The 19837-nt window shown below is 42.4% G+C and overlaps 1 protein-coding gene across 1 annotated transcript in view; it reads left to right on the top strand.

The window, feature by feature from the left end:
- ZDHHC9 (zinc finger DHHC-type palmitoyltransferase 9) overlaps positions 1-13685 on the top strand; it is a 40675-nt gene extending 26990 nt beyond the window's left edge. The window contains exons 6-11 of the mRNA XM_033201720.1: positions 2157-2294; positions 3239-3287; positions 4159-4261; positions 5455-5558; positions 5962-6058; positions 10471-13685. Coding sequence (XP_033057611.1) covers positions 2157-2294; positions 3239-3287; positions 4159-4261; positions 5455-5558; positions 5962-6058; positions 10471-10587 — 608 coding nt within the window. The 3' untranslated portion in view covers positions 10588-13685. The remainder of the gene's footprint in view (positions 1-2156; positions 2295-3238; positions 3288-4158; positions 4262-5454; positions 5559-5961; positions 6059-10470) is intronic.
- The last annotated feature ends 6152 nt before the right edge of the window (positions 13686-19837 follow it).

Here is a 19837-nt window from a genome sequence, read left to right as displayed (position 1 = left end):
AGGTTGCAGTGAGCCGAGATCACACCATTGCATTCCAGCCTGGATGACAAGAGTGAAAGTCCGTCTCAAAAATAAATAAATAAAAATAAAAATTTGAACTTAAAATTTCTGTGTGCATTTCTATTTACTTAAGAGAAATTACTGAAAATGGATTTATTCTGCCAAAGGGGTACAAGCTTTATGAAGGCTCTTGATACGTACTGCCAAATTACTTTCTGGAAAGGTTCTTTCGTTTTATGCTCCCACAAGTAGTATGTTAGAGTGTCCATTTTACCTTATTCTCACTAGCACGGAATTTTATTATTTTTGTTCTTATTTTGATAGGCATAAAATATGTTACTGTTTTACTAGTATTACACTGAATTATTGGTGAATAGGAAAAATGTTAAATATAGGTTTTATGGTATTTATTAGTTTTTGCCCTATTTCCTTTTTGTTTTTTGTTTTTGTTTTATGTACAGTTGACCCTTGAACAATGCAGTTTTGAACTGCATGGGCCCACTTAATAATGAGGAGTTTTTTTTCAGTAAATACAGTATCGGTGGGTTCCTCATCTGCAACCAAACACGGATCCAAAATACAGTCGTCCCTAAGTATCCTTGGGGTATTGGTTTCAGGAATTGCCCTTGGATACCAAACCACATGCATTCTCAAGTACTGCAGTGGCCCTGTGGAACCCATGGATATGAAAAGTCAGCCCTCTGTATCCGTATCCGGGGGTTTCATATTTTGTGAATACTGTATTTTTGATCTGGTTTTAGTTGTGGATGCAGAACCTGTTGATATGGAGGACCAACTGTATTTATTGAAACAAATCCACGTAGAAGTGGATGCACGCAGTTCAAACCTGAGTTGTTCAAGGTTCAAATGTACAGTATTCACCAGATGCAAAACCTGTGTACACGAGGGGCAACTTTTCTTATCGTGGGTTCTGCAGGGCAGCTGAGTGACTTGAGTATGGGTGGATTTTGGTATCTGCCTGTAATGCTTACCACAATCAAATGAACATATTCATCACCACACAGTTGCCATTGTGTGTGTATGTGCGTGTGTGGTGAGGACACTTAAGATTACTCTCTTAGCAAATTTCAAGTAACTTTTGGCTATTATTTTCTTGACGAAGTATTTGTATTTTCCTATTGATTTCTAAGAACTTTTCATATAGTCAGGTACAACTTTACGTAGATTGCCATTGGTTTTTTTCTCTTTAATTTTCTTTATGGTAATTTTAACACACACAAAATATTTTTTAAATTTTTAATTTTTTGTTGGTATTTAGTAGGTATATATATTTATGGTGTACATGAGAAGTTTTGATACAGGCATGCAATGTGTAATAATGACATCATTGATTGCCAAGGAAATGCAAATCAAAACCACAAAATATTTTTTTAAAGTTTATGGAGTCAAATCTATTTTTCCTTGTCATCTGTTTTCTTCCAGTATTTTTATGCTTAGAAAGTCCTTCTGCATATAGCGGACAAATAAACATTTATTCCTTATAGTTATTTTATGGATTTGCTTTGTTTTTACATTTAGCTCTTTAATTCATCTGGAATTTACTATGACAAGTAGTATGAAGAAAAAAAGAAATTGATCCTTATTTTGCACCAAATAGCCAATTGTCACATAATTGTTTATGGAGTAATACTTCCTTTCACCTGATTTTGTGATGCTGAGTTTATTAGACAACAAAATGTTATCTATTCTAAGATCTGTTTCTGGGCTCTTTCCATTCCATGGAGCTATGCCATACCGTTTTAAATATTGTAGTTTACATTTTTCCTTGGGTATTTTCACCTATTTATTCTTCTTGAACTTAACAGGCCCACCGTTTAAGATTTTATTTGGACAAGCAGTGTCTCTGCTTTTATGAGCAAAGTGAGGCAGATCACTTAACCTCTCCATGCCTTTGTTTCTTCATCTGTAAAGTGGGGAAAAGAGTATCTCCTTTTGCTCAAGTTGCAGGGTAATTGTGAGGATCAAATGAGATGGTTATGAAAACATTTTGAAAAAGTAAACAAATAAAACCCTGTATTTTTTACAACTGAAATAGACAATGATCCTGGGGGTCTTTGAATTAGATATTATGTGGATGGCAGGGTTGATTTTTGTTCTGGAGTCTTTTGGCATTGGACTCTCTCTTTCTCCCACAGAGCGCTTCGACCATCACTGCCCCTGGGTGGGTAATTGTGTTGGAAAGAGGAACTACCGCTACTTCTACCTCTTCATCCTTTCTCTCTCCCTCCTCACAATCTATGTCTTCGCCTTCAACATCGTCTATGTGGCCCTCAGTGAGTATGCAGGGCAGTGTCTGTTGTTGGAGTGGGGCGGGGTGAGGGAAGAGTTAAGGGCTGCTTAGAGGGTGGTTGGGTTTCCTGGTGGTACCATTGTGAAAAGTACCTTAGGACAGGTTAGAAATGAGCACTGTTATCTGCTCTTGAGCAGGGTTGCAAACCTCAGTGCACATCAATGAGTATTACTCAGTGTGTTGGCCTTTTCTCTGACCACTGCTGGGGCCTGGGGCCATAATTACTGGTCTGTATCCAGAGTACTGGGGCATTTCTGAGGTAATCCCAAAGGTTGGGGATGTATTTTGTCTCAGAAAATCCTCTCTTCTTCTGCCTTGTAAAACTTGCCTTGTGCTAAGGGGTAGAAAAGGGTTTTGCCTGAGAAATGTCTTTTGGTAGCTCACGGTCTATTTTGGGAGATAGAAAGCACACCCACATGTGTGCATGTGCACAAACATACACACACACCCACCCACCCACCCACACACACACACCCCAGTCTAAGGGCAGATGTGATGTGGAGTTAAGGGAGTGGTCTTAAGACAGCTTCCTGGAAAGAGAAGAGTTCTGAGCTGGATTTTGAGCAAGGGAGGGACACGTATTGGCAAGGAGAGAGGATTTTTCTTGGGTATTTCTGATTTCTTTTATCTGTTAATATCCCCCTAACATGTCCATAGTTGGGGGCTAGGGAAAAGGGAAGGGATCCTGCTGCTTGGTTTCTACCCACCTCTCTAGTCCAGGGCCTTGTCCTGCACTGGAAATGTGAACTCTTAGTCATGAGACTACCAGCTAGGAGATCAAGCTCTTCACCCTTGCCCGAGTGAGAGCTTAGCTCTTGCCAGTGTGTAACATGGGAAAGGGAGGGAAGGAAGTGAGTAGGCACTAGGATAGTGTGTAGTTTTGACTGAAGTCACTAATTTTTCTCTCTCCTCCTCCCAATTTCACAGAATCTTTGAAAATTGGCTTCTTGGAGACGTTGAAAGAAACTCCTGGAACATATCCTCCCCTGGCAGTATGTCCCTCTAAAGCCTTCTTAAGCTACTTTCCAGCATGCTTTCTCCCCACAGTTCTCCCACTATCTAGTTTTTCAGACATCAGAGAGTGCCAAGGTCTAAAATAATTAAAAAAAATATATAGTCTTAGTGGTAGCAACCAGAATGGAAGATGACCGGGACTAAAAGGGAGTTCTTTCCTTCACCCCCTGCTCAGAACGGTGGCTGCATTTCTGCAAAGGGGGTTCAGATGCGATTTCTATAAATCACATCCTCTTTCTTTTCCCTCACTAGTTCTTCATTTATGAATCTTTTTTTTTTTTTTTTTTTTTTGAGACAGAGTCTCACACTGTCGCCCCAGCTCGCCTCCTGGGTTCAAGCAATTCTCCTGCCTCAGCCTCCCGAGTAGCTGGGACTACAGGTGCCTGCCACCACGCGTGGCTAATTTTTTGTATTTTTAGTAGAGACAGGGTTTCACCATGTTGGCCAGGCTGGTTTTGAACTCCTGACCTCGTGATCCGCCCACTTCGGCCTCCCAGAGTGCCAGGATTGCATGAATTTTGTTTTTTGACAGAATTTCCATTGGCAGTGATGGCCAACATTGTTTAGCTCTGGCCCCTTCCACACATCCCCTTCCAAGAGTCAATGATGAATAAATAGGCAAACCCTTAAATATCCTAGATATGCTAGAAATTCTTTCATAAGGGATCTATCCAGTAAGTTCAGAATTCATCTGTTGTTATATATATGGAAACATGACTCTTTGTGATATACGTTCCAGGAGGTAAAGATGGTGTGACTGGTGCCCTGAATATGGTTGGAGGCATCAAGTCTCCTGATGTTGAGTTCTTCAATATTCCTTAACCACACCTCACTGTTCTAGAAGTCCTCATTTGCTTCTTTACACTCTGGTCCGTCGTGGGACTGACTGGATTTCACACTTTCCTCGTGGCTCTCAACCAGACAACCAATGAAGACGTGAGTCAACTTTCTCTTCTCCTCACCACATATTCTTCTTCCCAAAGCCTATCCTCTTGCTACTTGCTAGAGAACTACTTGCTAGAGTCTCCAGGCCTGGGAGGTTGAGGCAGGCAGAAACGTGGTGTGCAAGATGGTTAAGTCAGATGTGTGGAAGAGAAAGCAGAGGGCTTTGTTTGGAGTTGAATGCTTGTGGAGCATTAGGAAGAAGAGGTTGAAAAGTTGGGTGGGTATATAGCCTTTAACTGTTCACAGGTCCTTAAAGGCTAGCAGGTGCCTCTCTTTGGCATGGAGAGGGACAGTTGCACTGGATGAATCCTTGCTATATAAAAGTTACCAATTAGGCTGGACGTGGTGGCTGATGCCTGTAATCCAAGCACTTTGGGAGGCTGAGGCGGGCAGATCACCTGAGGTCAGGAGTTCAAGACCAGCCTGGCCAACATGGTAAAACCCTGTCTCTACTAAAAATACAAAAATTAGCCGGGTGTGGTAGTGCTCACCTATAGTCCCAGCTACTCGGGAGGCTGAGGCAGGAGAATCGCTTGAACCCTGGAGGTGGAGGTTGCCAATGCACTCCAACCTGGACGACAGAATGAGACTGTGTCTCAGAAAAAAAAAAAGGTACCAATTAATCTACATTCACTGTAGAAAATCAGAAAATACAGATGAGCAAAAAAGAAAAAGTAAGTTCCTCTTACTTTACTTCTTAGACATCACCTTTGTTAGTAGTATGATTTATATATTCTAGACTTGTCTAGACTTGTTTCCATGTTTATTTGTGTTTATATTATGTACTTTTAAATAAAAATAATATATATAATTCAGTTATCTGCTTTTTTCACTCTATTGTGAGCTTTTTTCGTGGCTGTGTATGTATTTCTTTTTTATTGTGATAAAATATACCTAATATAAAGTGTGCTATATTAAATGTCTTTCAACCCTGGCGATCAATGGGGAGACAGATGTTGCAGCCAGATCGCCCTCACATCCTAAATGTACAGTTCAGTGGCATCACATTGTTGTGTAACCATTGCCACCATCCATTTCCAGAACTTTTTTATTATCCCATGCTGCATGTGTTTCTTCAACATTATTATTTTTTTTTTCTTTTTTGTGTTTTTTAAAAATTTTATTATTATTATTTGTTCTTTTTAACATTATTTTTAATGTCAGCCTTGGCTTTTATCTTGCAGATCAAAGGATCATGGACAGGGAAGAATCGCATCCAGAATCCCTACAGCCATGGCAACATTGTGAAGAACTGCTGTGAAGTGCTGTGTGGCCCCTTGCCCCCCAGGTACTCAGGGCACTCAAAAGTCCTGGGACTCTTGGGATGAGCAGCTCAACCTGGTCCTGTTACCTGGTCTGATGTGTTTTTCTGAATGTGGCCTCTTGGTGTCAAATAGGTCTTCCCAGGGCTTGCCACTTGGTACCATGTCTATATGGACCACAGACCATGGGCTGGTTGTTTTGGAGGGATGATCTTTCATTCTTATTTCATTTGTTTGTTCCCTGGTTAATGTGACATTTCCTGGTTTGTGAAAGAAAAAGTGAATGGGAGATAAGAGGCGTGTGCTGTGTTCAGGCTAGATCGCCAAAGGACAGGTTTATATTTTCCAGTCTATGGAGGAAAATTCAGTAGGCTGGGTGGGTGGAGGGGTGAATGCCCAGTTCTTTGTTAACTCTTTTATCTCCTTCAGTGTGCTGGATCGAAGGGGTATTTTGCCACTGGAGGAAAGTGGAAGTCGACCCCCCAGTACTCAAGAGACCACTAGTAGCCTGTTGCCACAAAACCCAGTAAGTGTTCCTGACTTAAGGTTGGGTCGATGATAGAGAGGGCGGAGGCCAATTTACAGCTTGGAAATATAATTAGGCAATATTGTATTCTAATCACTCCAGCTTTCCTGCCTCTACACCTGCCCTGACATTGCCTTCAGATCTTTGTGCCCTTGATGTAGATTAAGATTTAGTCATTTCTTTGGTATATATTGAGTGACTCTGTGCCAGCCACTGTACTAGCTGCCAGGGATATACCAATGAATGAGGCAAACGACGTCTCTGCTCTCAAGGAGCTCATTGTCTAGTGGAGGCAAGAAACAAGTAAACAGGCCATTGCTCAACATTGTGAAAAGTGCCTTGATGAGGAAAGCATAAAATGCGATAGGGGCAAAGATAGAGGTCAGGGGATTGTATTAGAGTTAGTGATGTGGTTACCTTCATAGAAGGGGGCTTCCTAACTGGAATATGCAGATGTTGTGGAAACTCTCCCAGCTGTCCTATTTAAGATATATAAGTGTATCTTTAAAGTATGTAAAGTACTTTCCAAAAATAAATTACTTGAGCTTTTTTTTTTTTTTTTTTGAGATGGAGTTTCACTCTGTTGCCCAGGCTGGAGTGCAGTGGTGTGATCTCGGCTCACTGCAACCTCTGCCTCCAGGTTCAAGCAGTTCTCTGCCTCAGCCTCTGAGTGGCTGGGATTACAGGTGCCCGCCACCGTGCCTGGCTAATTTTTGTATTTTCAGTAGAGACAGGGTTTCACCATCCTGGCCAGGATGGTCTCCATCTCTTGACCTCGTGATGCTCCCGCCTCAGCCTCCCAAAGTATTGAGATTACAGGCGTGAGCCACCATGCCCAGCTGAGCTTTCTTTTTTAAATAAGAGCTTATTGAGATATGATTCACATACCATAGATCCCCCCCTTTTTTTTTTTGAGACGGAGTCTCACTCTGTCGCCCAGGCTGGAGTGCAGTGGCGCGATTTCAGCTCACTGCAACCTCTGCCTCCCGGGTTCAAGCAATTCTCTGCCTCAGCCTCCTGAGTAGTTGGGATTAAAGCATGTGCCACAACACCCAGCTAATTTTGTATTTTTTAGTAGAGACAGGGTTTCTCCATGTTGGTCAGGCTGGTCTCGAACTTCTGACTCAGGTGATCTTCCCACCTCGGCCTCCCAAAGTGCTGGGATTACAGGCGTGAGCCACCGTGCCCAGCTGATCCCTATTTAAAATGTATGATTTGCTGATCTAGAATATTCACAGAGTTGTACAATCATTATAACAATCAATTTTAGAGCATTTTCGTTACCCTTCCACCCTAAGAAATCCTGTACCCATTGGTAGTTACTCTCCCTTTCCCCTCAACTTCCCCAGCCACACCTCTAGGCAACCACTAATCTGCTTCCTTTTAGTATAGATTTCTCTCTTCTGGGTATTTCATGTAAATGAAATCATACAGTATGTGGTCTTTTGTGATTGGCTTCTTTTACTTAGCATGTTTTTGAGGTTTGTCCATGTTGTACTATGTAGCAGTACTTCATTCTTTTGTATGGCCAGATGATATTCCATTATATGGATATACCACATTTCATTTATCCATTCATCAGTTGATGGACATTTGGATTGTTTCCACCTTTCGATTATTATGAGTGATGCTGCTATGAACATTTGTTTACCAATTTTTGCATGGAAATATATTTTCATTTCTCTTGGCTATACACCTGGGAGTAAAATAGCTAGGTCATATGGTAGCTCTATGTTTAACCTTTAAGGTACTGCTGAACTGTTTTCCAAAGTGGCTGCACCATTTTATACCCCTACTAGCAGTGTCTGAGGGTTCCAGTTTCTCTACATCCTTGGCAATGCTTATTATCTGACATTTTTCTAGCCATCTTAGTGAGTGTGAAGTAGTATCTCATTGTGGTTTTGATTTGCATTCCCTGATGACTAATGATGTCGAATATCTTTTCATGTGCTTATGGCCATTTTTATATGCTCGTTGGAGAAGTGGCTGTTCAGAGCTTTTGTCTATTTTTTAATTGGATTGTTTGTCCTTTTTGTTGAGTTGTAACAGTTCTTTATGTAATCTGTGTGCAAGTCCCTTACCAGATATATAACTTGCAAATATTTTCTCCTATTCTGTGGGTTATCTTTTCATTTTCTTGATAGTGTCCTTTGGAGCACAAAATTTTTAAATTTTGATGAAGTCCAGTTTGTCTATTTTTTTCTTTTGTTGTTTGTACTCTTTGGTGTCATATCTAAGAAACTGTTGTGTAATCCAAAGTCATGAAGATTTATGCCCCTGTTTTCTTGTTAGAGTTGTATAGTTTTAGCTCTCACTTTTAGGTTTTTGATCCATTTTGAGTTAATTTTTGCATATGGTGTGAGGTAGAGGGTCCACATTCTTTCTTTTGCTTGTAGCTATCCAGTTGTCTCTGCACCATTTGTTGAAAAGACTGTTCTTTTCCCATAGACCTGTCTTGGCACCCTTGTTGAAAACCTAGAATGTGAGAGTTCGTTTCTGGACTTTCAGTTCGATTGTATTGCTCAATATGTCTGTTCTTATGCTAGTACCATGCTGTCTTGATTACTTTAGCATTGTAGTAAGTTTTGAAATCAGGAAATGTTAGTCCTCCAACTTTATACTTCTTTTTCATGATTGTTTTGGCTCTTCTGGGTGCCTTAAATTTCCATATGAATCTTAGGATCAACTTGTTGTTTATGAAAAGAAGCCAGCTGGAATTTTGATGGGGATTTCGTTGAATCTATAGATCAATTTGGGGAAATATTGCCATCTTAACAAGATTAAATATTCTGAGCCATTTGCATGGACTGTATTTTCATATATTTAGTTTTGATTTGATTTCTTTCAACAACATTTTATAGTTTTCAGAGTGTAAGTTTTATACTTTTGTTACATTTATTCATAAGTATTTGATTATTTTTCATGTTATTGTAAGTGAAATTGTTTTACCAATTTCATTTTTGGATTTTTCACTTGGAGTGTATAGAAATACAATTGATTGGCCGGGCGCGGTGGCTCAAGCCTGTAATCCCAGCACTTTGGGAGGCCGAGACGGGCGGATCACGAGGTCAGGAGATCGAGACCATCCTGGCTAACACAGTGAAACCCCGTCTCTACTAAAAATACAAAAACTAGCCGGGCGAGGTGGCGGGCGCCTGTAGTCCCAGCTACTCGGGAGGCTGAGGCAGGAGAATGGCGTAAACCCGGGAGGCGGAGCTTGCAGTGAGCTGAGATCCGGCCACTGCACTCCAGTCCGGGCGACAGAGCGAGACTCCGCCTCAAAAAAAAAAAAAAAAAAAAAGAAATACAATTGATTTTATCTATGGATCTTATACCCTAAAACCTTGCCAAACTTGTTCATTAGTTATTTTTTGTTTGTTTGTTTTTGTTTTAATTTTATGAGATGGAGTTTCACTCTGTGCCCAGGCTGGAGTGGCAGCGCCATCTTGGCACACTGCAACCTCCACCTCCTCGGTGCCAGTGATTCTCCTGCCTCAGCCTCCCAAGTAGCTGGGATTACAGGTGCCCACCACCACGCTGGCTAATTTTTGTATTTTTAGTAGAGACCAGGTTTCACCATGTTGGCCAGGCTGGTCTCGAACTCCTGACCTCAAGTGATCTACCCGCCTTGTCCTCCCAAAGTGCTGGGATTACAGGCGTGAGCCACCATGCTAGGCCCTTGTTCTTTAGTTCTAATAGATTTTTAGTAGTTTGAACTTTGTTTTAAAATAGAATCATACTTTTAAGTGAATGCTTTTTATAAGGTACATAATTGTTCTCTACTGTGCCTTTCCTAAATTTTGAATTTCCTTTTAAACTACAGCAACCCATGTTTATATATTATTGTTGTCAGTTTTAATATTATTTTTAAATGAGTCTGGACTGAAATTGTAACAATCTAGGTTAGTTATTCTTTGTTCAAAGTGGGGAAATGTGGTATTTTAGAATCACTTGGGGACATTTTCAAACCACATATGACCAGCTGAAAATTTGGACACTTGGCCTTCTTTGGTTCAGAATCACTATTCGAGTGACCTGTGTGTTTGGGCAGAAACACGATTGAGGACCATTGGGTCAGGCCTTGTTAGATAAGATAAGTATGTTATGACACTTATTCTGAAGTGGGGAGGACCTGTGTAATTATTTGTGATCCCTATTATTATGACTATTAATACTAATAGAAAAATCTGTCCCCAACAGACAGTTAAGGATCGAACTCAAATAAACTTCAGTTGTGTTGTGCTGAGAAGATGATAGCCTGGTGTCGGTTCTGAGTTTGGTGTTGGTGGCTGCATATCTGTAGCATCAGTACGGTCAGGGGGCTGAGAGGAAGAGTTCAGTGTCTAAGGCTTATCTGCATTTGGATTTTGAGGGACAGCTTTGTGTTGAATCTGATATCTTTTCCTTCTCAGGCCCCCACAGAACACCTGAACTCAAATGAGATGCCGGAGGACAGCAGCACTCCTGAAGAGATGCCACCTCCAGAGCCCCCAGAGCCACCACAGGAAGCAGCTGAAGCTGAGAAGTAGCCTATCTATGGAAGAGACTTTTGTTTGTGTTTAATTAGGGCTATGAGAGATTTCAGGTGAGAAGATAAACCTGAGACAGAGAGCAAGTAAGCTGTCCCTTTTAACTGTTTTTCTTTGGTCTTTAGTCACCCAGTTGCACACTGGCATTTTATTGCTGCAAGCTTTTTAAAATTTCTGAACTCAAGGCAGTGGCAGAAGATGTCAGTCACCTCTGATAACTGGACAAATGGGTCTCTTGGGCCCTGGCACTGGTTCTCCATGGCCTCATCCGCAGGGTCCCCTTGGACCCTTCTCTTCCCTCCAGATCCCAGCCCTCCTGCTTGGGGTCACTGGTCTCATTCTGGGGCTAAAAGTTTTTGAGACTGGCTCAAATCCTCCCAAGCTGCTGCATGTCCCGAGTCCAGAGGCAGTCACAGAGACCTCTGGCCAGGGGATCCTAACTGGGTTCTTGGGGTCTTCAGGATTGAAGAGGAGGGAGAGTGGGGTCAGGAGGGAGATTCTTCTGGCCACCAAGTGCCAGCATTGCCCACGAATCCTTTTAGGAATGGGACAGGTACCTTCCACTTGTTGTATTTATTAGTGTAGCTTCTCCTTTGTCTCCCAACCACTCTGACACCTAAGCCCCACTCTTTTCCCATTAGATATATGTAAGCAGTTGTAGTAGAGATAGCAATTGACATTTCTCGTAGACTACCCAGAAACTTTTTAATACCTGTGCCATTCTCAGTAAGAATTTATGAGATGCCAACGGCATAGCCTTCACACTCTCTGTCTCATCTCTCCTCCTTTCTCATTAGCCCCTTTTAATTTGTTTTTCCTTTTGACTCTTGCTCCCATTAGGAGCAGGAATGGCAGTAATAAAAGTCTGCACTTTGGTCATTTGTTTTCCTCAGAGGAAGCCCGAGTGCTCACTTACACTACCCCCTCACACTCCCTGTGTGAGGCCTGCAGAGGCCCTGAATGCACAAATGGGAAACCAAGCACAGAGAGGCTCTCCTCTCCTCTCCTCTCCCCTGATGTACCCTCAAAAAAAAATGCTAACCAGTTCTTCCATTGAGCCTCAGCTGAGTGAGGGAAAGCCCAGCACTGCTGCCCTCTTGGGTAACCCACTCTAAGGCCTCGGCCCACCTCTGGCTATGGTAACCACACTGGGGACTTCCTCCAAGCCCCACTCTTCCAGCACTTCCACCGGCAGAGTTCCAGAGCCACTTCACCCTGGGGGTGGGCTGTGGCCCCCAGTCAGCTCTGCTCAGGACCTGCTCTATTTCAGGGAAGAAGATTTATGTATTATATGTGGCTATATTTCCTAGAGCACCTGTGTTTTCCTCTTTCTAAGCCAGGGTCCTGTCTGGATGACTTACGCGGGGGGGAGTGTAAACAAAACTTTTCATCTATTCGAAGGCGAATAAACTGTGTCTAATGCAAACTTCTTCCTCCTCCTTCCCCCTTCCATTTCAAGAATATGTGTGTGTAGGGTGGGGGGGTGGGGGTTGGAAGGGGTTGCTTGTTACTCCCCAAACTTCCATTAACTAGGGCACCCTTGGGTTGGAGAGGTAGTTCCCAAACTCTCATTGATCTATACTACATTCTGGGCTGAAGTTTATCTTATTCTGGACTATGAAGAAAGGACTTTCAGGAAGTATAGTGTGAACAGGATCGGGAAGGTAGAGGGATTATATTTACTTAAGAGAACAAGCTCTATATTTGGATATTGTTTTGAAGCAGATGGATGCCGTTAATTGCTAATGAGCCTTGGTTATTAATGCAGGCTCATCAGGGCTCCCCTGGAAATATTTGATCAGTGGTCTTTTACAAGTGATGGTATATATTTATTTCTAGGTGGTGTATAATCAAGACTCCTTATCAATTCCCATCTCATACTTCCCAGTTAATTGGAATAATGAAATTTGGCTGCTCCCAGACTTTTTTCCATGTCTTCCTGTTTTCCTTGTAGCAGGATTTAAGTTGAGCATTCGGGGAGAGAGAGAGAAAGAGAGAGAGAGAGAGACAGAGAGAGAGATTGGAAGAGAGATGGGGAGAGACTGACTCAGATCCCTCTCCTGTCTTCTTCTTCTTCTGGTTCTCTCTGTTTTGTTTTTTTTTTTCTTGAAGTTATAAAGCCAAACCTGGAGAGTTTGTAAGTTGTTAGGTTTTCCCAGGTAACCTGGCACTCATATGAACTCCATTTTAATAAGTACTCAGCCCATCTTCTCTCCTGGGCTCAGATGGATCTCTCTCCTCCCTCACCTTACCTCAAGTGTTCTCCTGAGGACCCTTAGGTCAGACAGAGAAGCTTTCTCTTTCTGATGGGGAGGGTCAAAGTGGAAATCTCTTATCTCTAGTGTGAAATGATTTTTTTTTAAGTTTCTGCTTTTTCATACTCCCTGCTTTCTTTTCTTAATAAAATCTTCTGTGTTTAAGATGTTGGCCTGAAGATCTGTCCCATTCATACCATGCTCCAGCCGGGACTGTCCCTATCTGATCAGAGGGGAGATTAAAGAATCAATCTTCCCAGGGGAAAAGGGCCTTAAATTGTTTGGTCTTTTCAATGGCTGACACTGTCTCCAACTCTCCCCTTCCTCCTTCTTCCTCAAGCTTCCTATGCACCCTACTTTCCCAGGCCAGGATGGTTGGCACTGATCCCAAACCTCTGGGGGCAGGTGGAAATTGGCCGTGTTGAGCCATTTCTTCATGTCCATTCAGCTCTGAGGCCTTCCTGGCCCTAGCTGAGATCATCATCTCCTCCTTTGCTTTTTTCCCTAGGAGTGAGGTTGGGTTAGAGGTGGATTCTGATTCCGTAGCAGCTAAATTCCATTCTCCCTGTCCTGACCATCCTGCCTTTACCCATAAAGCACCCGTTCCTACTGACCAAATCTCTTTACCTTGTTGGAGAAAAAAAGTATTTGTTTTAAATCTATTTTCTAACTTAAATGCAATTAATATGTAAATCTCTGCACTTTTGTGTGAGCCTACAAATGTGTATGTGTTGGGGGTTTTTCACTCTCTGGTATTTCTTAATAAAGAAATCTTTCTTTTGGGGGGAAGCCAATTAATGAAGGAGCCTTGAATGGTTTTAGAAATACAGGGCTGTCTGTTTCTTTGTGCTTCTGCCTCATTTCTTTACTTGTGCCTAGTGTGAGTGATTGCCTCCCTCCCCCACCTTTTGACCCCCTTCCTCTGAGAGGGCCCCCAACTTAGTGGGGCAGAGAGAAGGACTGTCCTGTGTCTGGTACCCCTCTGGGACCACTTGGATTGGCTCTAGTAGTAACCTAGCAACCCAGCCCCCTCCCCTCTCCCCATGGCCTGGCCCTGTTAGTCCTTTTCTTCCAGCTCAGTTCATTTTATACTCCTGAGCTGGGGCCAGGCCAGGGAAAATCACCAAGGGAGCACAGTAAATGGTTTTTTAAAAATGATAATTTGTTCTCGTGCCTTGGTGCTACTAAAGAAGAGTCATGTTCCCAGTAATTCAAAAAGCATTTGTGTCAGTTTGGAGAATACATTCTAGGAATCTCTTGCTGTTCTTGGTGGTAGGCTTTAGAAACAGTGTCAAAGGCTACAACTCTGAATATCATTTGTTTTAAAGCATGCAAGCCCAGCTCACAAAAAAAGAGAATCATTATAAACTTTATGTTTGAGATTAATATGAACGGGCAATGGGAACTGCAAGTCTACATCAGTAAAACTTTCAATTTCTATATGTTAATGTAGGTGGAAAAAACTGGTGTAATTAGCTAGACCTAATTAGTTTACAAATGAACATAAAATGTTTTTACAGTTTTAATATATACACTGAATTCCAGGAATGCAACAACTGTGTACATTGGGGGAGAGGATATTCTATTTTGTTCAAAACTTTACTAAGAGTTGCTCACAACTTTTGAAAATCATGTCACTGATGACAGTGCCATTCATGGGTATTTAAGTTGCCAATATAACATACCTGTATGAGTCTTCATTATAGAGATTGCTTTCACACTGCTATTACATATAGGTAGAAGCACCTTATACTCTATTATGTGCTTTAGTATAGTCTTGCCTTAGTATCTGTATATTGAAATAACATATCCTATTATAAATTACTTTTTATTTCTTCTTTATAGTCTAGTTAGTATATTATGTTACTATTCTTGAAATTATGTGCATAAGCAGATCATATTAACTATAAAGTTCATTTCAGGGTGGCAAAGGATGCATGCAAAATATGACATATACCAAGGGAGTGCTAGGGCTGCTAGTTTTGAGAACCGCTGGACTACATTATCTCAAGGGTCCTTTCTAACCCTTAATATTTGGAAAGCTGGAGAGAAAATAACATCCTCCTCCCTCACCACCCTTAATGTGCTTTTTAAAAATTTAAAGCTCATTTTGAAAATTGGAGAAGTACAGAATAGTAGGATTTGAAAAAATCACCCATAACCTAATCACCAAGATGTCATAATCACCAGTAATGTTTTAGTGGATTTCTTGGTAGTCTTTTTTTTCTGTGCACATGCTTTTTAACATAACTGGAATTCAACTGTAAATGTAGTTTTGTAAACCTGCTTTTTACTTAGTATTTTCCATATCATTAGAAATTATTGAAAATACTTTTTTTTTTTTTTGAGACAGGGTTTCACTCTGTCATCCATGCTGAAGTGCAGTGGTGCAAATTTCAGCTCACTGCAACATCTGCCTCCCAGGCTCACACAATCCTCCTGCCTCAGCCTCCCAAGTAGCTGGGACTACAGGCACGCGCCACCAAAGCTGGCTAATTTTTTTGTAGAGATGGGATTTCACCATTTTGCCAGACTGGTTTCAAACTCCTGACTTCAAGCAATCCGCTTGCCTTGGTATCCCAAAGTGTTGGATTACAGGCGTGAGCCACTACTCCCAGCTGAAAATACTTCTTTTTTTTTTTTTTTTTTGAAAATACTTCTTAATGACTTTGTAACACGTACATGTCAGGCATTTAAGAGTTTCTAATTTTTCATTATTACAAATAATGCTGTGATGAACTTCCTTAAATAGGGTGGTGTCTGTGATTATTTCTTTAGGACAGATTCCTAGAAGTGGAATTATTGAGTCAAAGGGAATGCTCTTTTAAAGGCTCTTGATAAATACGGCCAAAGTGCTTTACTGAAAGACTGTCACCGTTTGTTTTGCCAGCAGTGTATCAGAGAAGACTCTAATCAACCTTTAAACCTTTCGAAGTTTTATTTTAGCTTTTTTTGAGACAGAGTCTTTCTTTGTCACCCGGGCTGGAGTGCAGCAGCATGATCTTGGCTCATTGCATTCTCTACCTTCGGGGTTCAAGTGATTCTCCTGCCTCAGCCTCCTAATTAGCTGGGACTACAGGTGTGCACCACCACACCTGGCTAATTTTTATATTTTTAGTGGAGATGGGGTTTTGCCATGTCAGCCAGGCTAGTCTCCAATTCCGGACCTCAAGTGATCTGCCCACCTCAGCCTCCCAAAGTGCTGGGATTACAGACATGAGCCACCGTGCCCGGCCTGAACCTATGGTAATTTGATAGTTGTAAGCTTATATCTCAGTGTTATTTAGTTTATATTTACTTGATTAATAGTGGAGTTAAACACTTTCTGCACCTCTCCTCTGCCTTATGTTTATTACCATTTGTATTTCTTCTGTAAATTGTCTGTCCTAATCTTTTGTCTATTTTTCCTTAGGCGTTAAGGGGTTTTCTGATTGATTGATTAATAAATTAGAACTTAGAGCTCACACTTCACCATGGGCCAGGAAATGAAGGGGCCTTTGATTTAGAAGTGGCTTTACAACTCTGGAACCCAGAGTAGAATTACCTCCCTGACATTCCAAGTCCTTAACTTTCTTCACGCTCCCATGTTTGCGTTATCACTGCCTTTTCTGCCAGTCCCTGCCCTTCTTCAGTTGTTTAGCTGTTCCAACTCGGTTAAAAGGATTGGGGTTTTCTGCCCAAATAGGAGACATGATGATTATTTGTCATAAAACACTGATGCTGTTGAACAACATAGCTTAAAGGAACATATTGATCATGTAGTCTATGCTGCTCTCTCTCTCTCTTTCTCCCTCAAATTAAATACTGTAACTTACCCAGGGTCACATAGAGAGTTACTGTTAGGCCAAGACCAGAACCCATATGTACTGGCTCCCAGTCCTAGAGAGCTTTCTGGCATAACTGATTGGTCCTCTGTCAAGCAGGTGTAGACAGATAAGAGAGTTGGAATAACTGCATATGACACTTGAATGAAATGAAGCTTTCATTTATTTAACATTCAATAAATACTTGTTGAAGATTGACTGCATGCTAGGGTTAACTTTAGGAGAAATTGTAGTACCAACCCTCGTAAGTTGAGAAACAGCAATGAGTTTTAGGATTATTGCCATTTGGGATCTCACTGGTAAGCTCTCCATTTTAGGCATACAGAGGACTGACTATATATAGTCAGGCTGATATGAGGCTGGTTGTTGGAATTTTGTTTTAAACTTAATGCTCTTAAGTCTCTCTCTAGACCCCTGCATTTAGGTTGAACTGATGATGTGGTTTCTTTAGCACAGAAAGTCAGGAAATTGCCTTGCTAAGTTCCCACAGTCAAGTTGGCTGTCCCTTTGTGAGGACCATTGCTCTGGGCTCTTTCTGACGCTATCCCTGGCAGGTCCCAGAGGCAATGGTATACAAATGCTATATTGGTCACTGTGAAGTTATAGGAAAAGGTGAAGCCTACATATCAAGTGCTATAGAATTCCATTTATTAGGTCCTTCCTGGAGGAGGATCTTGGCTGAGTCTAGAGGGGAGGCAGTTCCTTCCCTTGATTGTATTGTTGGCTGAATATCTGTATATGGCAATGTTGTGTGAGAAGCTATGGTAGCCTCTATTGTGAAGGAGAGGTGGAGAGCCCTTCTTTCCCCAGTGGGAAACCTCATACCTCATCCTGAATTTCCTGACTTGGGAGGGGGAAGGGCCTTGTTGGGCCTTGTTGAGACGATGTACCTATTTTTCCCGTTAAAAAATCTCGTTTAGCCTTTGTTTTAATGCCCTAGTTCTCTCATGGCCCAACCGTGGGCGGGGAGCTCTGTGAGTAGGAAATTAGAAACTGACTCATAGGGGCTGGGCCTCAGTGCCATGTATCAGATCACAGTGCCATAGGGTTTGGGGTTTAGGAGAGGGAATTTGTGGAGGCCTTTGGGGGGCTGATCAGAACCTGCTGGGGTAGTCTAAGGTGAGGTTGTGAGATACAGAGGAAGCAAGTGAGAGAAGACATGGTTCATTTGGGCTGTGCTGGTGCCTCCAACTGCTTCTCCTGACAGGAAGGAGACGCAGAAGGTGGCTCTAACTCTGAACTGGTGAGGAGCTGGCTAGACTCAACTCTTTCTTCTGCAATCCTGGTCTTTATTCTCTTCTTTCTAGCAGCCCCTAGAAGTCCAAGAGAGTTGCCTAAAGTAAGTCTAATGCCCAGGGCTGATCAACTTGCTGTGGACTGGGCAGAGCCAGGGCTGCCCCAGGCTCCTCAGGTGGTCTTTCTTTCATCACCAGCCTCTCTGGGCACCAGAGCTGGCACCCTCTACCCCTGAAACCCAACATCTCCTGGGGGCCTGGACATCAGTGGTCTCTGGGATATGACAGGTCTGAACATCAGTCAGTCCTCAGACAAGCATGTACCGACACGGCCTTTGTGCCCAGTCTGAGCTCAGTACCCTGGAGGTTATGAAAAAAGTCAAATAGCCGCCATTTAATGTCACTGGTGTGCCAGGAACTTTGTACGATTTATCTGATTGATTTCTCTCATGTCCCCCAAGAGGTAGGTATATTAGATCATTATTCCTGTTCCACAGAAAGAAATGTATATGTATGTACTTTACCCAATGTCATATAAACTAGTAAGTGGTGTAGCAGAGTTTGAAAACACTTTATTTGAACTCCAAGGACTTTTGCTTTTGGTCACTTCACTATACTAACTGGGGGTCAAAGGTCAGATGGGCCTTGAAAGGAGTGAAATGGAGGTACAGATGGAGCAGATCGAGGCATCTAGACATACTATCACTCTTGAGCATTTTTTTGTGCTGGACAGTGTGCAAAGGACTTTATCCTGGTACATTAAAGCTTCATAACAGCCCCATGGGGCTAGCGCTAGTATTCCTACATTATTGTTGTGGAAGCGGAGGCTCAAGTAGGTTAAGTGGCTTGTGTAGGTGACCCAGCTAGGAAGTGACACAGCCAAGACTTGAACTCAGGTAGGCCTGAGCTCCTAAGTCTAGGCCTCAACTACCCTAGAGAAGCTCTGCTTGCTCTCCTTAGGCCCTGAAGAGGCCACAGGCAGAAGAAGAGCTTGCCTCATCACCTCTTAGACAAGCCTGTCCCCACCCTTCCAAGGGGAGTGAGCTAGAGGCTACAGCTCTCTGGGCCGCTGACATCCCAGGCTGGGGTGGGTGTGTAAGGTCTCCAGCTGTGAAGAGTCAGCTCTTTGCACCCTAGACCTTGGTTGCTGGGTTCAGGGCACACTTGGCACCTTCTAGAAGTGCATGGGGCAGGACAAGAGGTGTCAGCAGCCCTGTCTGGAGGAGGAGCTTTGGGCCTGTGACCCTGCTCAGCACTGCCTTTCTTGCCCCTAGGGCCCTGGCCTGTTCTACATTCCCTTGATGCCCCACCTCACCTGCCCCTCCCAAACTCCTGTGATCCCTGGGGTCCTTGCACAGCTACCTACCTCCAGACTGGAATCATCTATACGCCAAACTGGGCCTGATATCTGAGACACACTCCCACCCTTGAGCTGCCTCCCCAGGTAGGAGAGGATTCCAAACATCATGTTCCCAGGCATTCCTCTCTTTCTGATCTTTTCCTTTCCCCAGCTTAAAGCAACAGCTATTACACAGGGTTTTAAAAGGTTTAGGAATCTCCTCTGATAGGTGCACCCTGGTATGCATGGATTTTAAAGCACTTGGCCATTATCACCTCTCATCTTTCCAGAACCGTGTACCAAAGGCAGCAGGATAATGGTTTTGCTGCTTCTGTCCCATATTGAGGCCAGAGGTGTGGGCCCTATTTGTTTGTTAATTTAATTTTATTTTTTCAAAAATTGAAAGGCAGTTTCCTTTTTTTCATAAATATAAAAATAGTACTTTTGAAATGCAAATAAAACAAGGATGTAGAAAGTGAGCATTTTTCTCCCTCACTCCCCTAGTCCCACCCCATGCGCCTCACAAGATCACCAGTAGTAGTCATAGTGTAGATCTTCATAGTCTTTATTCTATGTATATGTTCTCCTTTTCTAAAA

The sequence above is a fragment of the Trachypithecus francoisi genome, unplaced genomic scaffold (assembly GCF_009764315.1).
Source record: "Trachypithecus francoisi isolate TF-2019V2 unplaced genomic scaffold, Tfra_2.0 Lachesis_group6, whole genome shotgun sequence".
Lineage (NCBI taxonomy): Eukaryota > Metazoa > Chordata > Mammalia > Primates > Cercopithecidae > Trachypithecus > Trachypithecus francoisi.
This window is presented reverse-complemented; position numbering and strand designations above follow the sequence as displayed.